Source organism: Rhinopithecus roxellana, chromosome 20 (assembly GCF_007565055.1).
Source record: "Rhinopithecus roxellana isolate Shanxi Qingling chromosome 20, ASM756505v1, whole genome shotgun sequence".
Lineage (NCBI taxonomy): Eukaryota > Metazoa > Chordata > Mammalia > Primates > Cercopithecidae > Rhinopithecus > Rhinopithecus roxellana.
Window position 1 is genome coordinate 50807068 of NC_044568.1, and position 17089 is coordinate 50824156.

The 17089-nt window shown below is 45.8% G+C and overlaps 2 protein-coding genes across 6 annotated transcripts in view; one reads left to right on the top strand and one right to left on the bottom strand.

Moving 5' to 3' along the window:
- Positions 1-14913, bottom strand: part of LOC104667848 (SMG1 nonsense mediated mRNA decay associated PI3K related kinase) — a 120102-nt gene extending 105189 nt beyond the window's left edge. For 4 of the 5 annotated variants that reach the window (XM_030925055.1, XM_030925058.1, XM_030925056.1 and 1 more), the window contains exon 1: positions 14080-14913. In XM_030925055.1, coding sequence (XP_030780915.1) covers positions 14080-14168 — 89 coding nt within the window. In that variant the 5' untranslated portion in view covers positions 14169-14913. The remainder of the gene's footprint in view (positions 1-14079) is intronic. The other variant, XM_030925057.1, reaches the window with a different exon arrangement.
- LOC104664911 (translation initiation factor IF-2-like) lies at positions 14187-15346 on the top strand. Its single transcript, XM_030924448.1, has 2 exons — positions 14187-14257; positions 14346-15346. The coding sequence occupies exons 1-2, from the start codon at positions 14187-14189 to the stop codon at positions 14764-14766; spliced, it is 492 nt and encodes a 163-aa protein (XP_030780308.1). The 3' UTR covers positions 14767-15346.
- The last annotated feature ends 1743 nt before the right edge of the window (positions 15347-17089 follow it).

Sequence of the window (17089 nt, forward strand, 5' to 3'; positions counted from 1 at the left end):
CTACCACGCCCGGCTAATTTTTTGTATTTTTAGTAGAGACAGGGTTTCACCGTGTTAGCCAGGATGGTCTCGATCTCCTGACCTTGTGATCCACCCGTCTTGGCCTCCCAAAGTGCTGGGATTACAGGCGTGAACCACCAAGCCCGGCCAGTTTTAGTATTTTCAAAAAAGGAACATATTAAAATTCTATCAACATTTCAAATAATGACAGAATTAATCATTTTTAATAGAATCCTTACTCAGATCCTTCAAAAACAATATAAACTATGACTTAAGGTAGATTCCTTTAAATCTGACTAAAAATGCTAAATCTCAAGTTTCATAGTCCCAGTGCTGGAAAACCTGCTGTATTTTTATTTTTCTTCACATTTATACAAAGAACATATGGACAGGCAAGAAATGTAATCAATTTTTTCAGGAAATAATCCCAGGATTTGTTTTATTTTCAATTAAATATATATGAATTCTGGGTGATACTGGTGATCATCTCTGGATCTTTTTACTTATCTAATGAGAAAAGAGTCTCATTATACAAAGAGAATACCCAAAAAGTCTAATGATTTCCTCACATAAGTAGGTTTTTCTGTAAGCTTCTGGCAAATCTGAAGAAGCCAACATAGAATCTGTCATTAATGCCTTGAATCTGAACTTCCACTGTTAAAATCAAATCAGGGCCTGGAAGTAAAGTGTTAACACTTCAGACAAGAAATTCCAGGGTTTGTATCATTAGGAATATAAACCAGGGACACCCTCAAGAGGATGAAGAGCAAGAGTCATGCACTGCTTCAGAGAATTAAATACTCCAAGATGAAAGTTAAAAATTCAAACACACATATCACACATATACATCTTTTAACATCAGGTTGAAATGCTAAAGGGAACAGAGTAAAAGTAAGTTTTTAACGAATAAATTTAAATAAGAGAGAAAACTTTAAATTCAAAGAGCTTCACTAAAAAAAAAAGTTAGCAATGTTATCAAATGTGGAGAAAAAGCTATTATATGTCACTATGTAATCTAAGACATATTCATTAGCGGAGCCTTTTTTCTAGGCTATTAATATATTAGATACCATCCAAAAACAAAGATCTAGTAAATGTCAAGTTTAACAACTTCTTAAAAACCTGTGGGTTCCCAAAGATATATACGTGTATGTGCAGTGAGGCCACTGCTAAGCCTCTAATAATAATCTTGTAGACTACTATTCTCTATGATGACAAAAAGGGTAATTAAAAAAAAATCTAGTGTCTCCCCTTAATAAACAAAGGAAGAGCATAACTTAGAAAGTTCCATAACAGGCCGGGCGCGGTGGCTCAAGCCTGTGATCCCAGCACTTTGGGAGGCTGAGACGGGCGGATCACGAGGTCAGGAGATCGAGACCATCCTGGCTAACATGATGAAACCCCGTCTCTACTAAAAAATACAAAAAACTAGCCGGGCGACGTGGCGGGCGCCTGTAGTCCCAGCTGCTTGGGAGGCTGAGGCAGGAGAATGGCATAAACCCAGGAGGCTGAGCTTGCAGTGAGCCGAGACCCGGCCACTGCACTCCAGCCTGGGCGGCAGAGCGAGACTCCGTCTCAAAAAAAAAAAGAAAGTTCCATAACAAAGACAATCTATAATTCTGGTACCAGAAATCCCTCTGAGACAGGGCACGGTGGCTCACACCTGTAATCCCAGCACTCTGGGAGGCCAAGGCGGGGGGATCACTTGAGGTCGGGAGATCAAGACCATCCTGGCTAACATGGTGAAACCCTGTCTACTAAAAATACAAAAAATTAGTCAGGCAAGTGGCACACGCCTGTAATCCCAGCTACTCGGAGGCTGAGGCAGGAGAATCACTTGAACCCAGGAGGCAGAGGTTGCGTGAGCCTAGATCGTGCCATTGCACTCCAGCCTGGGCAACAAAAGCAAAACTCCATCTCAAAAATAAAAAAAGGAAGAAGTCCCTCTGAAAAAAGCTTTAAATAATAAACACAAAAACTCTATAACAGATTTTTAAATAAATATAAGGTCCTACAGATACCATATGAATACCAACATAATAAAAATATGAATATGAATGAATATCAACAGGAATCCCATTCCTTTTTTGAAAGGGTCTGAAAATTAATATGAAAGAAGTAGCCGGGCACGGTGGCTCAAGCCTGTAATCCCAGCACTTTGGGAGGCCGAGACGGGCGGATCACGAGGTCAGGAGATCGAGACCATCCTGGCTAACACGGTGAAACCCCGTCTCTACTAAAAACTACAAAAAACTACCGGGCGACGTGGCGGCGCCTGTAGTCCCAGCTACTCGGGAGGCTGAGACAGGAGAATGGCCTGAACCCGGGAGGCGGAGCTTGCAGTGAGCTGAGATCCGGCCACAGCACTCCAGCCTGGGTGACAGAGCGAGACTCCGTCTCAAAAAAAAAAAAAAAAAAGAAAGAAAGAAGTAATCCAGGATGTTTAGAAATCTCTTGACTCTAGGCCAGGTGCGGTGGCTCACGGCTGTAATCCCAGCACCTTGGGATTTACAAAGTGGGATTTCCTTCTCAAGACCAGCCTGGCCAAGATGGTGGAAACCCCATCCCTACTAAAAACTACAAAAACAAGCCAGGTGCAGTGTCAGGTGCCTGTAATCCCAGCTACTCAGGAGGCTGAGGTAGGAGAATCGCTTGAACTCGGGCGGCAGAATTTGCAGTGAGCCAAGATCTCACCACTGCACTTTAGCCTGGGCGACAGAGTGAGACTCTGTCTCAAAAAAAAAAAAACGAAATAAACAAATCTGTTGATACTGGAATATTTGCGTTTCATTCCCCAATCAGCAGGCACGCAACTGACAAGAAGTGTGTTTCCCCAGGCATTCTAATGGAATGCCAGAAAGCTCAACCCCGTGCTTAAACTTTTAGTGATTACATTGCTTAAATAATGTAGACAGATACAATACACCCAAGATAAGTCAGTGTGTAAAAAGACTTCAAATACATGCACAAGGTATTTTTCAAGATGGATAAAACATATGAATCTTAAATTACCATATTCTTTTTTTTTTTTTTTTTTTTTTTTGACAGAGGTTTCTTTGCTCTTGTTGCCCAGGCTGGAGTGCAATGGCATCATCTCGACTCACTGCAACCTCCGCCTCCCGGGTTCAAGCAATTCTCCCACCTCAGCCTCCTGAATAGCTGAGACTACAGGCATGTGCCACCATGCCCAGCTAATTTTTGTATTTTTTTTAGTAGAGACGGGGTTTCACCACGTTGGCCAGGATGGTCTTGATCTCTTGACCTCGTGATCCACCCGCCTTGGCTTCCCAAAGTGCTGAGATTACAGGCATGAGCCACTGCGCATGGCCAAATTACCGTCTTCTTTCTTCTGTAAAAAGATCTGGCCACTCCAGTCCATTACAATACTGTCCTTTTGAGCCTGCTCAATCAGTTTGTTTAAGCCCTAACAGGGCTGCCATAGGAGGAACGCTTTCTCCAAAAATGCATCCTACAAGAACAGTGTTGTAAACTCTGGAGTTAAGGCTAAACATAAAAATACAAACTTACAGGATCTCATTGTCATGTATTTACTTGAGGAAAGACACAAATATAGAGTGTACTATTTACTGATGCACTTAGTAGGAAAGAAGGGGATAGCAAAAGTAACAATTTGACCAGATCCACGCACATATGCAGGTTATATTTTACTGGAGATGGCACACATAAAAATTCCAGATACTGCTAAGCATATGAAAAAAAACGTGAGCAGGAATGGGTGTGATAGTGGAAAAGTCACTGCATATCTGTACCTTGACTGAGGTCATGGTTACACAGGTGTATACATTTGTCAAAATTTCCTGAAGACCTATACAGGCCAGGCGCAGTGGCTCACACCTGTACTCTCAGCACTTTGGGAGGCCCAGGCGATCATCACCTGAGGTCAGGAGTTCGAGACCAGCCTGGCCAACAAGGTGAAACCCCATCTCTACTAAAAGTACAAAAACTAGCCGGGCATGATGGCAGGCATCTGTAATCCCAGCTACTCGGGGGGTTGAGGCAGAAGAATAACTTGAACCCAGGAGGCAGAGGCTGCAGTGAGCCAAGATCGCACCACTGCACTCCAGCCTGGGGGACAAGAGTGAGACTTAGTCTCAAAAAAAAAAAAAAAAAAACTATACATACATAAATTTTATCTCAAAGAAGCATCACAATATAATTCAAAAGAGAATTCAATTTAAAAAGGAAAAGTACACTCGATTAACTAATATAAGATGGAAAAGAATAACAGTATAAAACCAAGTATCTCTGCTTGAGCGAACACTACAAGAACTTAGTTAAGTTATACTCTATATTAAAGAAACAAAAAACAGGCCAAGTGCGGTGGCTGTCACCTGTAATCCCAGCACTTTGGGAGGATGAGGTGGGTGGATCACAAGGTCAGGAGATTGAGACCATCCTGGCTAACACGGTGAAACCCCGTCTCTACTAAAAATACAAAAAAATAGCCAGGCATGGTGGTGGGCGCCTGTAGTCCCAGCTACTCGGGAGGCTGAGGCAGGAGAATGGCGTGAACCCAGAAGGCAGAGCTTGCAGTGAGCCGATATAGCGCCACTGCACTCCAGACTGGGCAAAAGAGAGACTCCATCTCAATAAATAAATAAATAAATAAATAGCACAGAATAAGGGAGCGTTTCCTATACATATGAAACCACAAAATTTCTGTACTCTTTACTATTAGGCCTCTATACAAGGGGAAGTATGTTTCATTTTATAGTTCCAAAAATAAAATGGGCTCTGAAAAACTTCAAGATAGTCAAAGATAGGTAACCAAAATGATGACAACGTGAAAAGATAACAAACAGCTCCTGTGAATCCATTAAGGGTGGTCCAATGAAAGGAGCCTCAGGGATTTGTTTTAGGTGATTAGGATAAAGAACAAGTGTCAGGTAACAAAGGCAGAAAACCCTACCAAGAATTGTGACAATTCAATGTTCCCAGCTTGGACCACACTCTATTTTATACGACACTTATATGACATTCCACACGTGTCTAACATGAAGATTGAGCAGATAAAAAGTATCACTTTAGTGATCATCCTCAATCAACACCAGATAACAAATGAAGGGAATGAAGGGCTTTTGCTTATGGAAACTCTCAGATACTGAGCTGAGTATTTTTATCTTAATTAATTAATTTATTTATTTATTTATTTATTTATTTTTGTATTTTTTTTTTTTTTTAGTAGAGACGGGGTTTCACCATGTTAGCCAGGATGGTCTCCATCTGCTGACCTCGTGATCCGCCCGTCTCGGCCTCCCAAAGTGCTGGGATTACAGGCGTGAGCCACCGCGCCCGGCCTTATTTATTTTTAAGAGGGAGTTTCACTCGTTGTCCAGGCTGGACTGCAATGGCCCGATCTTGGCTCACCACAACCTCCACCTCCCGGGTTCAAGCGATTCTCCCGCCTCAGCCTCCCAAATAGCTGGGATTACAGGCATACGCCACCGTGCCCGGCTAATTTTTTATTTTTAGTAGACACAGGGTTTCCCCATGTTGGTCAGGTTGGTCTCTCCCGACCTCAGGTGATACACCCGCCTTGGCCTCCCCAAAGTGCTGGGATTACAGGTGTAAGCCACTGCACACAGCCTTATCTTAAATTGTTAAATATAAACATAATACTCAGGTCCTTAGCAGCCCCTTCTCTATACTGTTTCTATTACCTGCCTCCCACTGCGATCTCTCTATCATGCGCATGCACGCACTCTTACACACACACACACTCTTTTTTTCTTTTAGATGGAGTCTTGCTCTTGTTACTCAGGCTGGAGTGCAATGGCACAATCTCAGCTCACCACAACCTCCGCCTCCCAGGTTCCAGCAATTCTCCTGCCTCAGCCTCCCAAGTAGCTGGGAATACAGGCATGCGCCACTACACCCGGCTAATTTTGTATTTTTAGTAGAGACAGGGTTTCTCCATGTTGGTCAGGCTAGTCTCGAACTCCCGACCTCAGGAAATCCACCCACCCCAGCCTCCCAAAAACACATACACACACACACACACACTTGAACTATGATTCAAGGCCTACAACAGGGTCCCCAACCCAGTGCTTCAGCTTCACCTCTTATTTGTATTACTCCTGATAAGTACCCAATTCCTCTACACACCGACAACTTGCACCTGGCCTTAATGTAATTTTCTTCTATTTTGGAGGGGGGAGATTCTCCCCCAAATTCACAGTCAAAATTGTACAGACCAATTCCATCACCCCACTGCTCCGTACTTAACCATATAACTTTCTCTCCTCTGACTCTCCAGGCTTTTTGTTTTGTTTTGTTTTGTTTTGTTTTGTTTTGAGACAGAGTCTCGCTCTGTCACCCAGGCTGGAGTGCAGGGGCGCTATCTTGGCTCACTGCAAGCTCCGCCTCCCGGGTTTATGCCATTCTCCTGCCTCAGCCTCCTGAATAGCTGGGACTACAGACGCCCGCCACCTCGCCCGGCTAGTTTTTTGTATTTTTTAGTAGAGACAGGGTTTTACCATGTTAGCCAGGATGGTCTCGATCTCCTGACCTCGTGATCCGCCGCTCTCAGCCTCCCAAAGTGCTGGGATTACAGGCTTGAGCCACCGCGCCCGGCCTTTTGTTTTGTTTTTGAGACAGTGTCGCTCTGTCACCCAGACTGGAGTGCAATGGCATCAACTTGGCTCACTGCAACCTCTACCTCCGGGATTCAAGCGATTCTCCTGCCTCAGCCTCCCGAGTAGCTCGGATTACAGGTGCCTACCACTGCATCCAGCTAATTTTTGTATTTTTAGTAGAGGGGGTTTCACCAAGTTGGTCAGGCTGGTCTTGAACTCCTGACCTCAGGTGATCTGCCCGCCTTGGCCTCTTTCTCCAAAAGAAACAGAGAGAGAGAGAGAGAGAGAGAGAGAGAGAGAGAGAGAGAGAGAGAGAGAGAGAGAGAGAGAGAGAAAGGAAGGAAGACTGAGAATTATATCACAAAATCCACATGCTCTTCCCTTTACAAAGTCCTTATCTCCCATAATAACTTACAGTCTCCTTGAAGATACTGGTTTTACAAGTCATAAAACTCCTGGCCGTGACCCAGTGCAGTAGCTTATGCCTGTAATCCCAGCACTTTGGGAAGCCAAGACAGGCAGATCACTTGAGGTCAGAAGTTCGAGACCAGCCTGCTCAACATGGTGAAACCCCGTCTCTACTAAAAATACAAAAATTAGCCAGGGGTAGGGGCGCATGCCTGTAATCCCACCTACTCGGAAGGCTGTGGTAGGAGAATCGCTTGAACCTGAGAGGCTGAGGTTGCAGTGAACCAAGATTGCACCAGTGCATTTCAGCCTGGGCAACACAGTCAGACCCCATCTCAAAAAAATATACAAATATATATATAAATATATATAAATATATAAATAAATATATATAAATATATAAATATACATATATATATATATTGCTCGAAGCATCAATATTTACTGAATCGGAGTATTTTATTACCTGTTAGAAAAAAACAAAAAAAGACAAAAAACCTTCTATTATACTAATTTATAAAGGAATCAAAACAAAAGGGGTTGGGGGGTCCGGGCACAGTATCTCACTCCTGTAATCCCAGCACTTTGGGAGGCCAAGGTGGGAACTTGAGGTCAGACGTTTGAGACCAGCCTGGTCAACATGGTGAAACCCTGTCTCTACTAATAATACAAAAATTATCTGGGCCTGGTGACATGCGCCTCTAGTCCCAGCTACTCAGAAGGCTGAGGCACGTGAATCGCTTGAACCCAGGAAGTGGAGGTTGTACTGAGCCAAGATTGTGCCGCTACACTCCAGCCTGGGAGACACAGTGAAACCATGTCTTAAAAAAAAAAAAAAAAAAGGCCAGGTACAGTGGCACACACCTGTAATCCCAGCACTTTGGGAGGCCGAGGCAGGTGGATCACCTGAGGTCAGGTGTTCACGACCAGCCTAACTAATATGGTGAAACCCCGCCTCTACTAAATATAAAAATGTTAGCCGGGTATGGTGGCACATGCCTGTAATCCGAGCTCTTAGGAGGCTGAGACAGGAAAACCACTTGTACCTGGGAGGCAGAGGTTGCAGTGAGCCGAGATTGCATCATTGCACACTCCAGCCTGGGCAACAAGAGCAAAACTCCGTCTCAAAAAAAAAAAAAAAAAAAAGTTGGGGTAGGGGGAAGGTTCAACTTAAAGATACAATTACTAAGTGTTTCATAAGGAATGTCTTATTTCATAATGGAGTAGGAGTTTGACACCAGCATGGGCAACATGGGGAGGCCCCATCTCTACAAAAAAATAAAAATAAAAAATTAGTGTGCCAAGCATGGTGGGTCACACCTGTAATTCCAGCACTTTGGGAGGCCAAGGAGGAAGGATCACTTGAGCCCAGGTATTCAAGACCAGCCCAGGCAGCATGGCGAAACCCATTCTCTACAAAAATAAATAAATAAATACCCCGTCTCTACAAAAATAAATAAATAAATAAAGTAGCTGGGCGTGGTGGCATGCACCTATGGTCCCAGCTATTGGGAGGCTGAGGTAGGAGGACTTCTTAAGCCTAGGAGGTGGAGGTTGCAATGAACTGAGATAGTTCCACTGCACTCCAACCTGGGCAACAGAGTAAGACTCTGCTTCAGAAAAAGAGAGAGGAGACCAGGCGTGGTGGCTCACGCTTGTAATCCCAGCACTTTGGGAGGCCGAAGCGGGTGGATCACCTGAGGTCAGGAGTTCAAGACCAGCCTGGCCAACATGGTGAAACCCCATCTCTACTAAAAACACAAAAATTAGTCAGGCGTAGTGGCATGCGCCTGTATTGCCAGCTACTCAGGAGGCTGAGACAGGGGAATCAATTGAACCAGGAGGTGGAGGTTGCAGTGAGCTGAGATTGTGCCACTGTACTCCAGCCTGGGCGATAAAGTAAAACTGTCTCAAAAAAAAAGAGAGAGGAAAAATAATTAAATTAGCCAGGTGTGGTGGTATGCACCTGTGGTCCCAGCCACTCAAGAGACTGAGGTGAGAGGATCCCCTGAGCCCAGGAAATCAATGCTGCAGTGAGTAGTGACTGCACCACTGCACTCCAGCCTGGGCAACAGAGCGAGAGCATATCTCAAAAAAGAGGAAAGAAAAGAAAAAAGAAATTAAAAACATAAAAACAAACGTTACTTTAGTTTTACTTTTTATTTTTTAGTTTATTATGGGTGTTTTACTTTCCCCCACGTAAAACAGCCATATGCAATTTGTTGAAATTTTCCTTAGTGTACTTTGAAATCTGTGGAACAGAACTGGCAATCACTGAATTCTATTTAACTCTAGTTCCATTTAATATTAGACTGGTGTCTAATATTTTGCACCTACCTAATAGCTATAAAATATGTAACCTCACTGAATTTTATCCTCTATGTATTTCCCTATATTATGTACCTATGGACACCAAACTTAGTACAGACTGATAAAAGGCTGAATAGACAACTCCGGTTTCAAAAATCCAGCTTCTCACAACCTCAGACATACTAGTATACAGCTTTTCTAATTTCACAACATATTTCCATTTTTTGGTCTTTCACAATACAGAAGATGTGTGTACTTTTGAATACTTTGATCTGTCTAGAATCTACCAAAATTGGAAGGTGTTTTTATTATACAGTTTTATCCTTTTCTTTTTTTTTTTTTTTTTTTTGAGACAGAGTCTCGCTCTGTCGCCCAGGCTGGAGTGCAGTGGCCAGATCCCAGCTCACTGCAAGCTCCACCTCCCGGGTTTACGCCATTCTCCTGCCTCAGCCTCCTGAGTAGCTGGGACTACAGGCGCCCGCCACCTCACCCGGCTAGTTTTTTGTATGTTTTTTAGTAGAGGTGGGGTTTCACTGTGTTAGCCAGGATGGTCTCGATCTCCTGACTTTGTGATCTGCCTGTCTCGGCCTCCCAAAGTGCTGGGATTACAAACTTGAGCCACCGCACCCAGCCCATCCTTTAAGGAAAGAAGTATAGAAAGATACTAAGTTTGAACACAGTAAGACACTCAATATAGATCTACTACTAAACATATAAGACCAGTTACACAATTAATGTCCTAACACCCCAAATGGAAACTACTTGTTTTCTGCTGACTTGAATGCTTTCTCTTCTTTGTTGAATCAATCAATCTATTTGACTCCAATGTCAAATTAATCAATGTCACGTTAGAATATTAAAATGTACAATTATGAATTACACATTTAATTTTAAAACATCATTCTGATCTCTATCTTGATTGATACTAGAAGATTATCTTCCAAACTAAGGTGGAAAAAATGACAGACTTTAGCTATTGGCAATGATAGGTCATTTTTTTAGGGAAGAGGAGTAAAGAGGGCAAATTCCATAGGTTAGACATTCCTTTGATCTAAGAAGCCACCACTCCTGTTTCTTCATATGGAAAAAACCAGAGGTGTCCAGTGGTTCCCAAAACCTTCTCAACTTTATGTGTGAGGAACCCACAGATTTCAAATAATACAACTGACCTAAGACTATTCATTTGTTTAATTGTTTAACCTTTTTTTTTTTTTTTTTTTGAGAAGGAGTCTTGCTCTGTTGCCCAGGCTGGAGTGCAGTGGTGTGATATCGCTCACTACAACCTCCGCCTCTCAGGTTCAAGTGATTCTCCTGCCTCAGCCTCCTGAGTAACTGGGATTATAGGCATGCACCACCACATCCCCCTAATTTTTTTTCTTTTTTTTTTTTAGTAGAGACGGGGTTTCACCATGTCAGTTGGCCAGGCTGGTCTCGAACTCCTGACCTCAGGTGATCCGCCCACCTCAGCCTCCCAAAGTGTTGGGATTACAGGCGTGAGCCACCACGCCTGGTCTTCTCTCTCTTTTTCTGAAACAGAGTCTCACTTCATGCCCAGCCTGCTCAACCATTCTTAAATGTCGGGTGTGGTGGCTCACACCTGTAATCTCAACACTCTGGGAGGCTGAGGACGGGTGGATTGCTTGAGTTCAAGACCAGCCTACGCAACATGCTGAAACCCCCATCTTTACAAAAAATACAAAAATGAGCCGGGCTGGTGGCAAGCACCTGTAGCCCCACCTACTTGTGGGTGCTGAGGGAGGAGGTTTGAGCCTGGGAGATCGAGACTGAAGTTAGCCAAGTATTTGTGCTGCTGCATTCCAGCCTGGGTGACACAGCAAGACCCTGTCTCAAAAAAATTTACAGAAGAGTTGACTGAGAGCACAGTGAATGAAAAGGAAGACTAAAAGGCAGTGCCATATAAATGCTTACTGTTGGAAGTATGCTTCCATGGAACATGGGTTTGCTCTCTTGCCATATGACATTCACATATTCAGCCACCTGGAACACTTCCTGTCAGTATGTGTGAAGTTATCATGTGTGGTCAAAATTGACTCAACAGTCATTTTCCACACCAACCGGCAAACTAACACTAAAAGAAACCAACAAGTGTTGCTTTTTCAAAAGCCTAAATCAGCTGAGTGCAGTGACTTACACCTGTAATCCCAGCACTTTGAGAGGCCAAAGCAGGCGGATCACCTGAATCAGGAGTTCAAGAACAGGTTGGCCAACATGATGAAACCCCATCTCTACTAAAAATACAAAAATTAACTGGGCATCTGCAATCCCAGCTACTCAGGAGGCTGAGGCAGGAGAATTTTTCCTTGAAACCGGGAGGCAGAGGCTGCAGTGAGTCAAGACTGCGCCACTGTACTCCAGCCTGGGAGACACAGCAAGACTCCATCTCAGGGGGGAAAAAAAAAAAGCTTAAATCAAGGAAAACAGAACCAAAACAGCAGGGACGAAACTGTACATAAGAAGCAAAAAAAAAATTTTTTTAATCAAAATTATTCAGATGAACCACAATAAACGTGCCTGCATCTGAAGTTCCATAAATCGATTACCCCTAAAATATATTTATATACATTTAAGGAGTTCTAAGCATTGGGTTAAATTCTAAACCTTCCTTTAAGCAAGAAGCAAGATCAAGATCCGCTCTGTCAGTTACCTGGAGTCTGTCACCTTTCTGAATAGGGGACAGAATAACCTCAAATTCAACTAATGAAAATTTATGACTTGGCAAACATCCAAGGTATTTTTATTGACTAACAAATCAGCTATGACAATCTTAGAAACAAATCAAGTTATGCTATGGGGTATGTCCACAGTTCCCCGTTCCTTCTACAACAGAAGAAAATCAAATCTTTCCAATATCCTAACAAATTGTTACTCCCTGTAACCAAATGCATCTCACAGTATCGTCTACCAAGGCGTTACATTCTGAAACTTCGTTACAAAGCACAGCTTCAAAGAAACCTTGTAAGCTTTCTTGTAAGCTCCTCCCTTCCCCCATTGCCCCTCCCCTAGAGCCAAGAAATAAAGCACTTGAAAGAAACAGCATGGATAATATTTATTAATAGCTCATGTACATATTCCATAACTACATAAGCCATTTGGCTTCATACCTGTCAGCAATGAAGTCAGGAGGCCCCAGCACGTGGCTGCAACTCTTCTCTATTTATTTAGAACTACAAACTACAATTTACACTTTTCCAAAAGCTCTAGGAGACTATTTGAGAAGGGCACTTTATTCTTCTAAAAGGTTACTAAATTCTCTTATATACTTATACTGATCACAATACTGAAAAATAATAGAAAATCGTCATTCGTTTACCACCTAATTTGTTAGATGCCAGAAAATAAAATCAAATTTCACACATTTCAATACAAAGGCAAAACTAAGCATGTCAATCACAGAAAAAACTACTTAACTAATTTTATTTAAAGCACTCACAAACTCTTAAGTGGTACAACACAACTCAACGCTATGTTTATCAAACAAAAAATTTTTTTTACGACTAAACACCTCAATTCTAGACTCAGGCACTAATTATTAAAGTCATCTAGTTATATAAACCAATTCTCAACAGACACAGTATTTGGAAAGGCATATTAAACAGACTAAGATGTGTACCACCCATTAGCCAAAGACAATTTTAACGATTTTTCTAACGAGTCTTCAAATGTTACATTCTAACATCTTACCAAATTATTTCCAAATACGGCTGGAATTACATGTAACTATCGGGAAACAAAAGGCCTTCCCAACAACTTGTGCGATCTACATTTATTTGGCCAGTTTCTGGACAATTACAATACAATTGTGCTCCAAAGTAGGAAAGTTCCATAAATCCCTTGCCCCTAAAATATATTTATATACATTTAAGGAGTTCTAAGCATTGGGTTAAATTCCAAACAGACTCTGAATAGAAGCATTTATTTCGTAAGAGAGGTTAGAATAAATCAGTCCTAAATTAGGCACAACTGCCCCCCCAAATTGATCAAAAAGGCAGGAAAATTGCATTTATTTAAAAAGTTAATGTTCCTAATATATTCAAATCTAAGCCCCAAAACTGTCTGAGATCAAATCCTCCATAAAAGAGGAAATTCTCTAGACTTCTAAGTGGGTGCCCAAAGAGTTCACTCAAGTGTCCAGGTATGAATTAGATTCACCAGAGTAATCGGCCTTGCACTTAGGGAAAACTTTCATCTCCCAAGATCCGAGTGGGTCGATCCCATTAACAGTCACCACAATCTCATCTCACGCTCCACTAATGAATGTCCTGCCTAAAGTCAGAGCAATGCCTTAGCTGGAGTTTTGTTTTGTTTTTTTCAATATTAACACGTGGGGGTCACAGAAAGGGACACAGGTTAGAAGGTCTCTCACGTGGCGGCTCAAAGAGTGGGGAACTGAGAAAGTGAATGAGTAACAGGGAGGGTCCTGGACTCTCGGGATCTCCCAACTACAGGTCGGAGGAAGGCGGTAACTGGAATGCCCCCCACTCCACCCCTGCCTCTTTCTCACCTCCTAGTCCCGATCCTAGGCCAGTGCCAGCCCCGGGCTGAACAAGCAGGGAAGGGAGGCACTTAGGCCTCGCCTCCCCGCGGCCTTCCTCCCCTAGCCGGGGCGGAGGAGACCCAGGAAGCCGCGCCCGGCTCCGGGTGGTGGAGGGCCTAGGCCGCGCCTCCCAGCCCCGCGGCCCTAGGCCTCGGCCCGCCCGAGGCGGAGCCCGGGAGGTCGGGGCGGGGGCCCGGGCCGGTCACCCACCTGGGTTGCCAGTCATTCCAGCTCCGCGGATACTTGGTGCCGCCGCCGCCGCCGCTGCTCAGCCGAGACCCCGGGGCTCTGCGGCTCATTACCTTCCCCGACACGACATGGCCAAGCGCCGCCGCCCAAAGAAGCGCGAGTCGCCGCCCGAACCGGCCGCCGCCGACACCCCGCTCCGGCCCGGGGCTGAGGAGGAAGCCGAGGAGGAGGAGGAGGAGGAGGAGGAGGAGGAGGAGGAGGAGGAGGAGGAGGAGGCGGCGGCGGAGGGCGGGGGAAGAGGACGGCCGTTCCGGGTTCCGCCTGAGCCGGCAGCGCAGGACGACGAGGCAGGAGCGGCGCGGTGAGAGAGAGGCAGATGAAGGGGAGGCGACGTCGCTTCCAGGGCCGTGCGCGGCCCACGACGCCGGGGCCCCGGAGGACGAGGACGATGAGGAGCAGGCGCTGGCGGCAGCTCCTCACGCTCACACGGCCACTGCTTCCCCGCCTCCCGGCTCCGCCCGCCGCGCCGCCGCTGTCGCACGGCATGCTGGGAGCGAGGGGCGTGGTCGGCGCCCGCCGGGCCTGGGGAGAGAGGCGGGTCCTGTCGGCGGCGGGGCGGGGCCGAGAGAGGCGGGGCCGATAGCAGGCCGCCCCGCCCCCCACGTCCCCTGGCTCGTGGACGGCGCCGAAGTCTGGGCACCGCGATGACGAATCCTAGGACAGGGGATCTCCACTACCGCGGCCACACACTTTTCTCCCAAACGCTCCTGGGAAAACACCGGACCCCCCGAGGGCCGGGCAGTCAGGTGTAAACAGCGTCCAATCCAGGACCTGCAGTGTGGAGGGGCTGGTACCCTGGGGTGCGCGCGCACACAGGCGTGCCCTTGGATTCACGTGCGCCAGTCTTCCCACTGTCTACGGGGCGGGGTGGAAAGTGAAAATAGTAAGATCGAGAGGAGGTTGATATCCACCTTCCCAACCTCCACCTGAAATGTGCCCATCGAGTCCTGGCACCTTTTACCATTTCTTCACAATGAAAAAAACTAAATAATGGAAGGGAAGGGAGTATCCAAGACCACCAAGCCCTGTCCTCTGCAATGTGAAATGTGCTTTGAAGTCCTCTCACCCTAAGGCTTGCCCGTCTTCTGCTGGTGAAAGAAGCTGGGGGCCGGGCGCGGTGGCTTAAGCCTGTACCCAGCACTTTGGGAGGCCGAGGTGGGCGGATCATCTGAGGTGAGGAGTTCCAACCAGCCTGGCCAACATGGGGAAACCCGGCCTCTACTAAAAATACAAAAATTAGCCGGGCATGGTGGTGGGCGCCTGTAATCCCAGCTACTCGGGAGGCTGAAACAGGGGAATCGCTTGAACCCAGTAGGCCAAGGTTGCAGTGAGCCGAGATCAGGCCATTGCAGTCCAGCCTGAGCAACAAGAGCGAAATTCTGTCTCAAAAAAATAAGAGAGAGAGAGAGAGAGAGAGAGAGAGAGGAGAGAGGAAGGGAGGAAGGGAGGGAGGGAGGGAGAGAGGAAGGGAGGAAGGGAGGGAGGGAGGCAGGAAGGAAGGAAGGAAGGAAGGAGAGAAAGGAGGAAGGGAGAGAAGGAAGAAAGAAGGAAGGAAGGAAGGAGAGAAAGAAAAAGAAAGAAAGAAAGAAAGAAAGAAGAAAAGAAAGAGAAAGAAAGAAAAGAAAAGAAAAAAAAAGAAAGAAAGAAAGAAAAGAAAAGAGCGAGCGGCCGGGCACGGTGGCTCACGCCTGTAATCCCAGCACTTTGGGAGGCCAAGGCGGGCAGAGCAGAAGGTCGGGAGATAGAAACCATCCTCCCTAACAACCGTCTCTACTAAAAATACAAAAAAATTAGCTGGGCGTGGTGATGGGCGCCTGTAGTCCCAGCTACTCAGGAGGCTGAGGCAGGAGAATTGGGTGAACCCAGGAGGCGCAGCTTGCAGTGAGCCGAGATCACGCCACTGCACTCTAGCCTGGGCGACACAGCGAGACTCCGAGAAAGAAAGAGAGACCATCCTGGCTAACACTGTGAAACCCCGTCTCTACTAAGAAAATTCAAAAAACTAGCCGGGCGACGTGGCAGGCGCCTGTAGTCCCAGCTACTCGGGAGGCTGAGGCAGGAGAATGGCGTAAACCCGGGAGGCGGAAGTTGCAGTGAGCTGAGAGCCGGCCGCTGCACTCCAGCCTGGGCGGCAGAGCGAGACTCCGTCTCAAAAAAAAAAAAAAAAAAAAAGAAAGAGAGAGGAAGGAAGGAAGGAAGGAAGGAAGGAAGGAAGGAAGGAAGGAAGGAAGGAAGGAAGGAGGGGGGGAGGGAGGGAGGGAGGGGGAGGGAGGGGAGGGAGGGAGGGAGGGAGGGAGGGAGAAAGAAGCTGGGAGGAAGGAAGGAAGGAAGGAAGGAAGGAAGGAAGGAAGGAAGGAAGGAAGGAAGGAAGGAAGGAAGGAAGGAAGGAAGGAGCTGTGTAGAGGAGACGTACCTGACCGTCTACTCCATGACATGCCCCATGCCCCAGGGAAAAAATTCCCTAAAGCATCTGATGCATAACGTGAATGCACACACATTTTGTAAAAGGTGGGCCAGGATGCTTCTTAAACATATATCTAAAACTTATCTGCATAAGGAGTCTTAACCTATCATTTTATGTTGCAAAGAAAATGTCTTTATATATCACTTGTGCAATTAAAAATTTTTACCAAAAGTACTTGAAGATTATGAGGAGTTGATACCTCCACACACACGCATATCCCCTCCACCTTGGACTCCTTATGGCCACCAATCCCTGCTGGTTCTAAATGATGAGAACTACAAAAAATACAAAAATTAGCCGTCGTGGTAGCGCGTGCCTGTGGTTCCAGGAACTCCGGAGGGTGAGGCAGGAGAATGACTTGAGTCCAGCAGGTGGAGGCTGCAGTGACCTATGATCCTGACACTGCACTCCAGCCTGGGCTACAGGGAAGGGAAGGAAGGGAGGGAGGGAGGGACGCACGGAGGGAGAAGAAGAACAAGAAAAGACGGGGCACCATGCGTAGCTGAC

Coding starts and splice junctions, on each gene's coding strand:
- LOC104664911 (XM_030924448.1), top strand. CDS start 14,187: ATGGCCAAGCGCCGCCGCCCAAAGAAGCGCGAGTCGCCGCCCGAACCG. Junction 14,258..14,345: donor GCCGCCGACACCCCGCTCCG/GCCCGGGGCTGA, acceptor GCGGCGGCGGAG/GGCGGGGGAAGAGGACGGCC.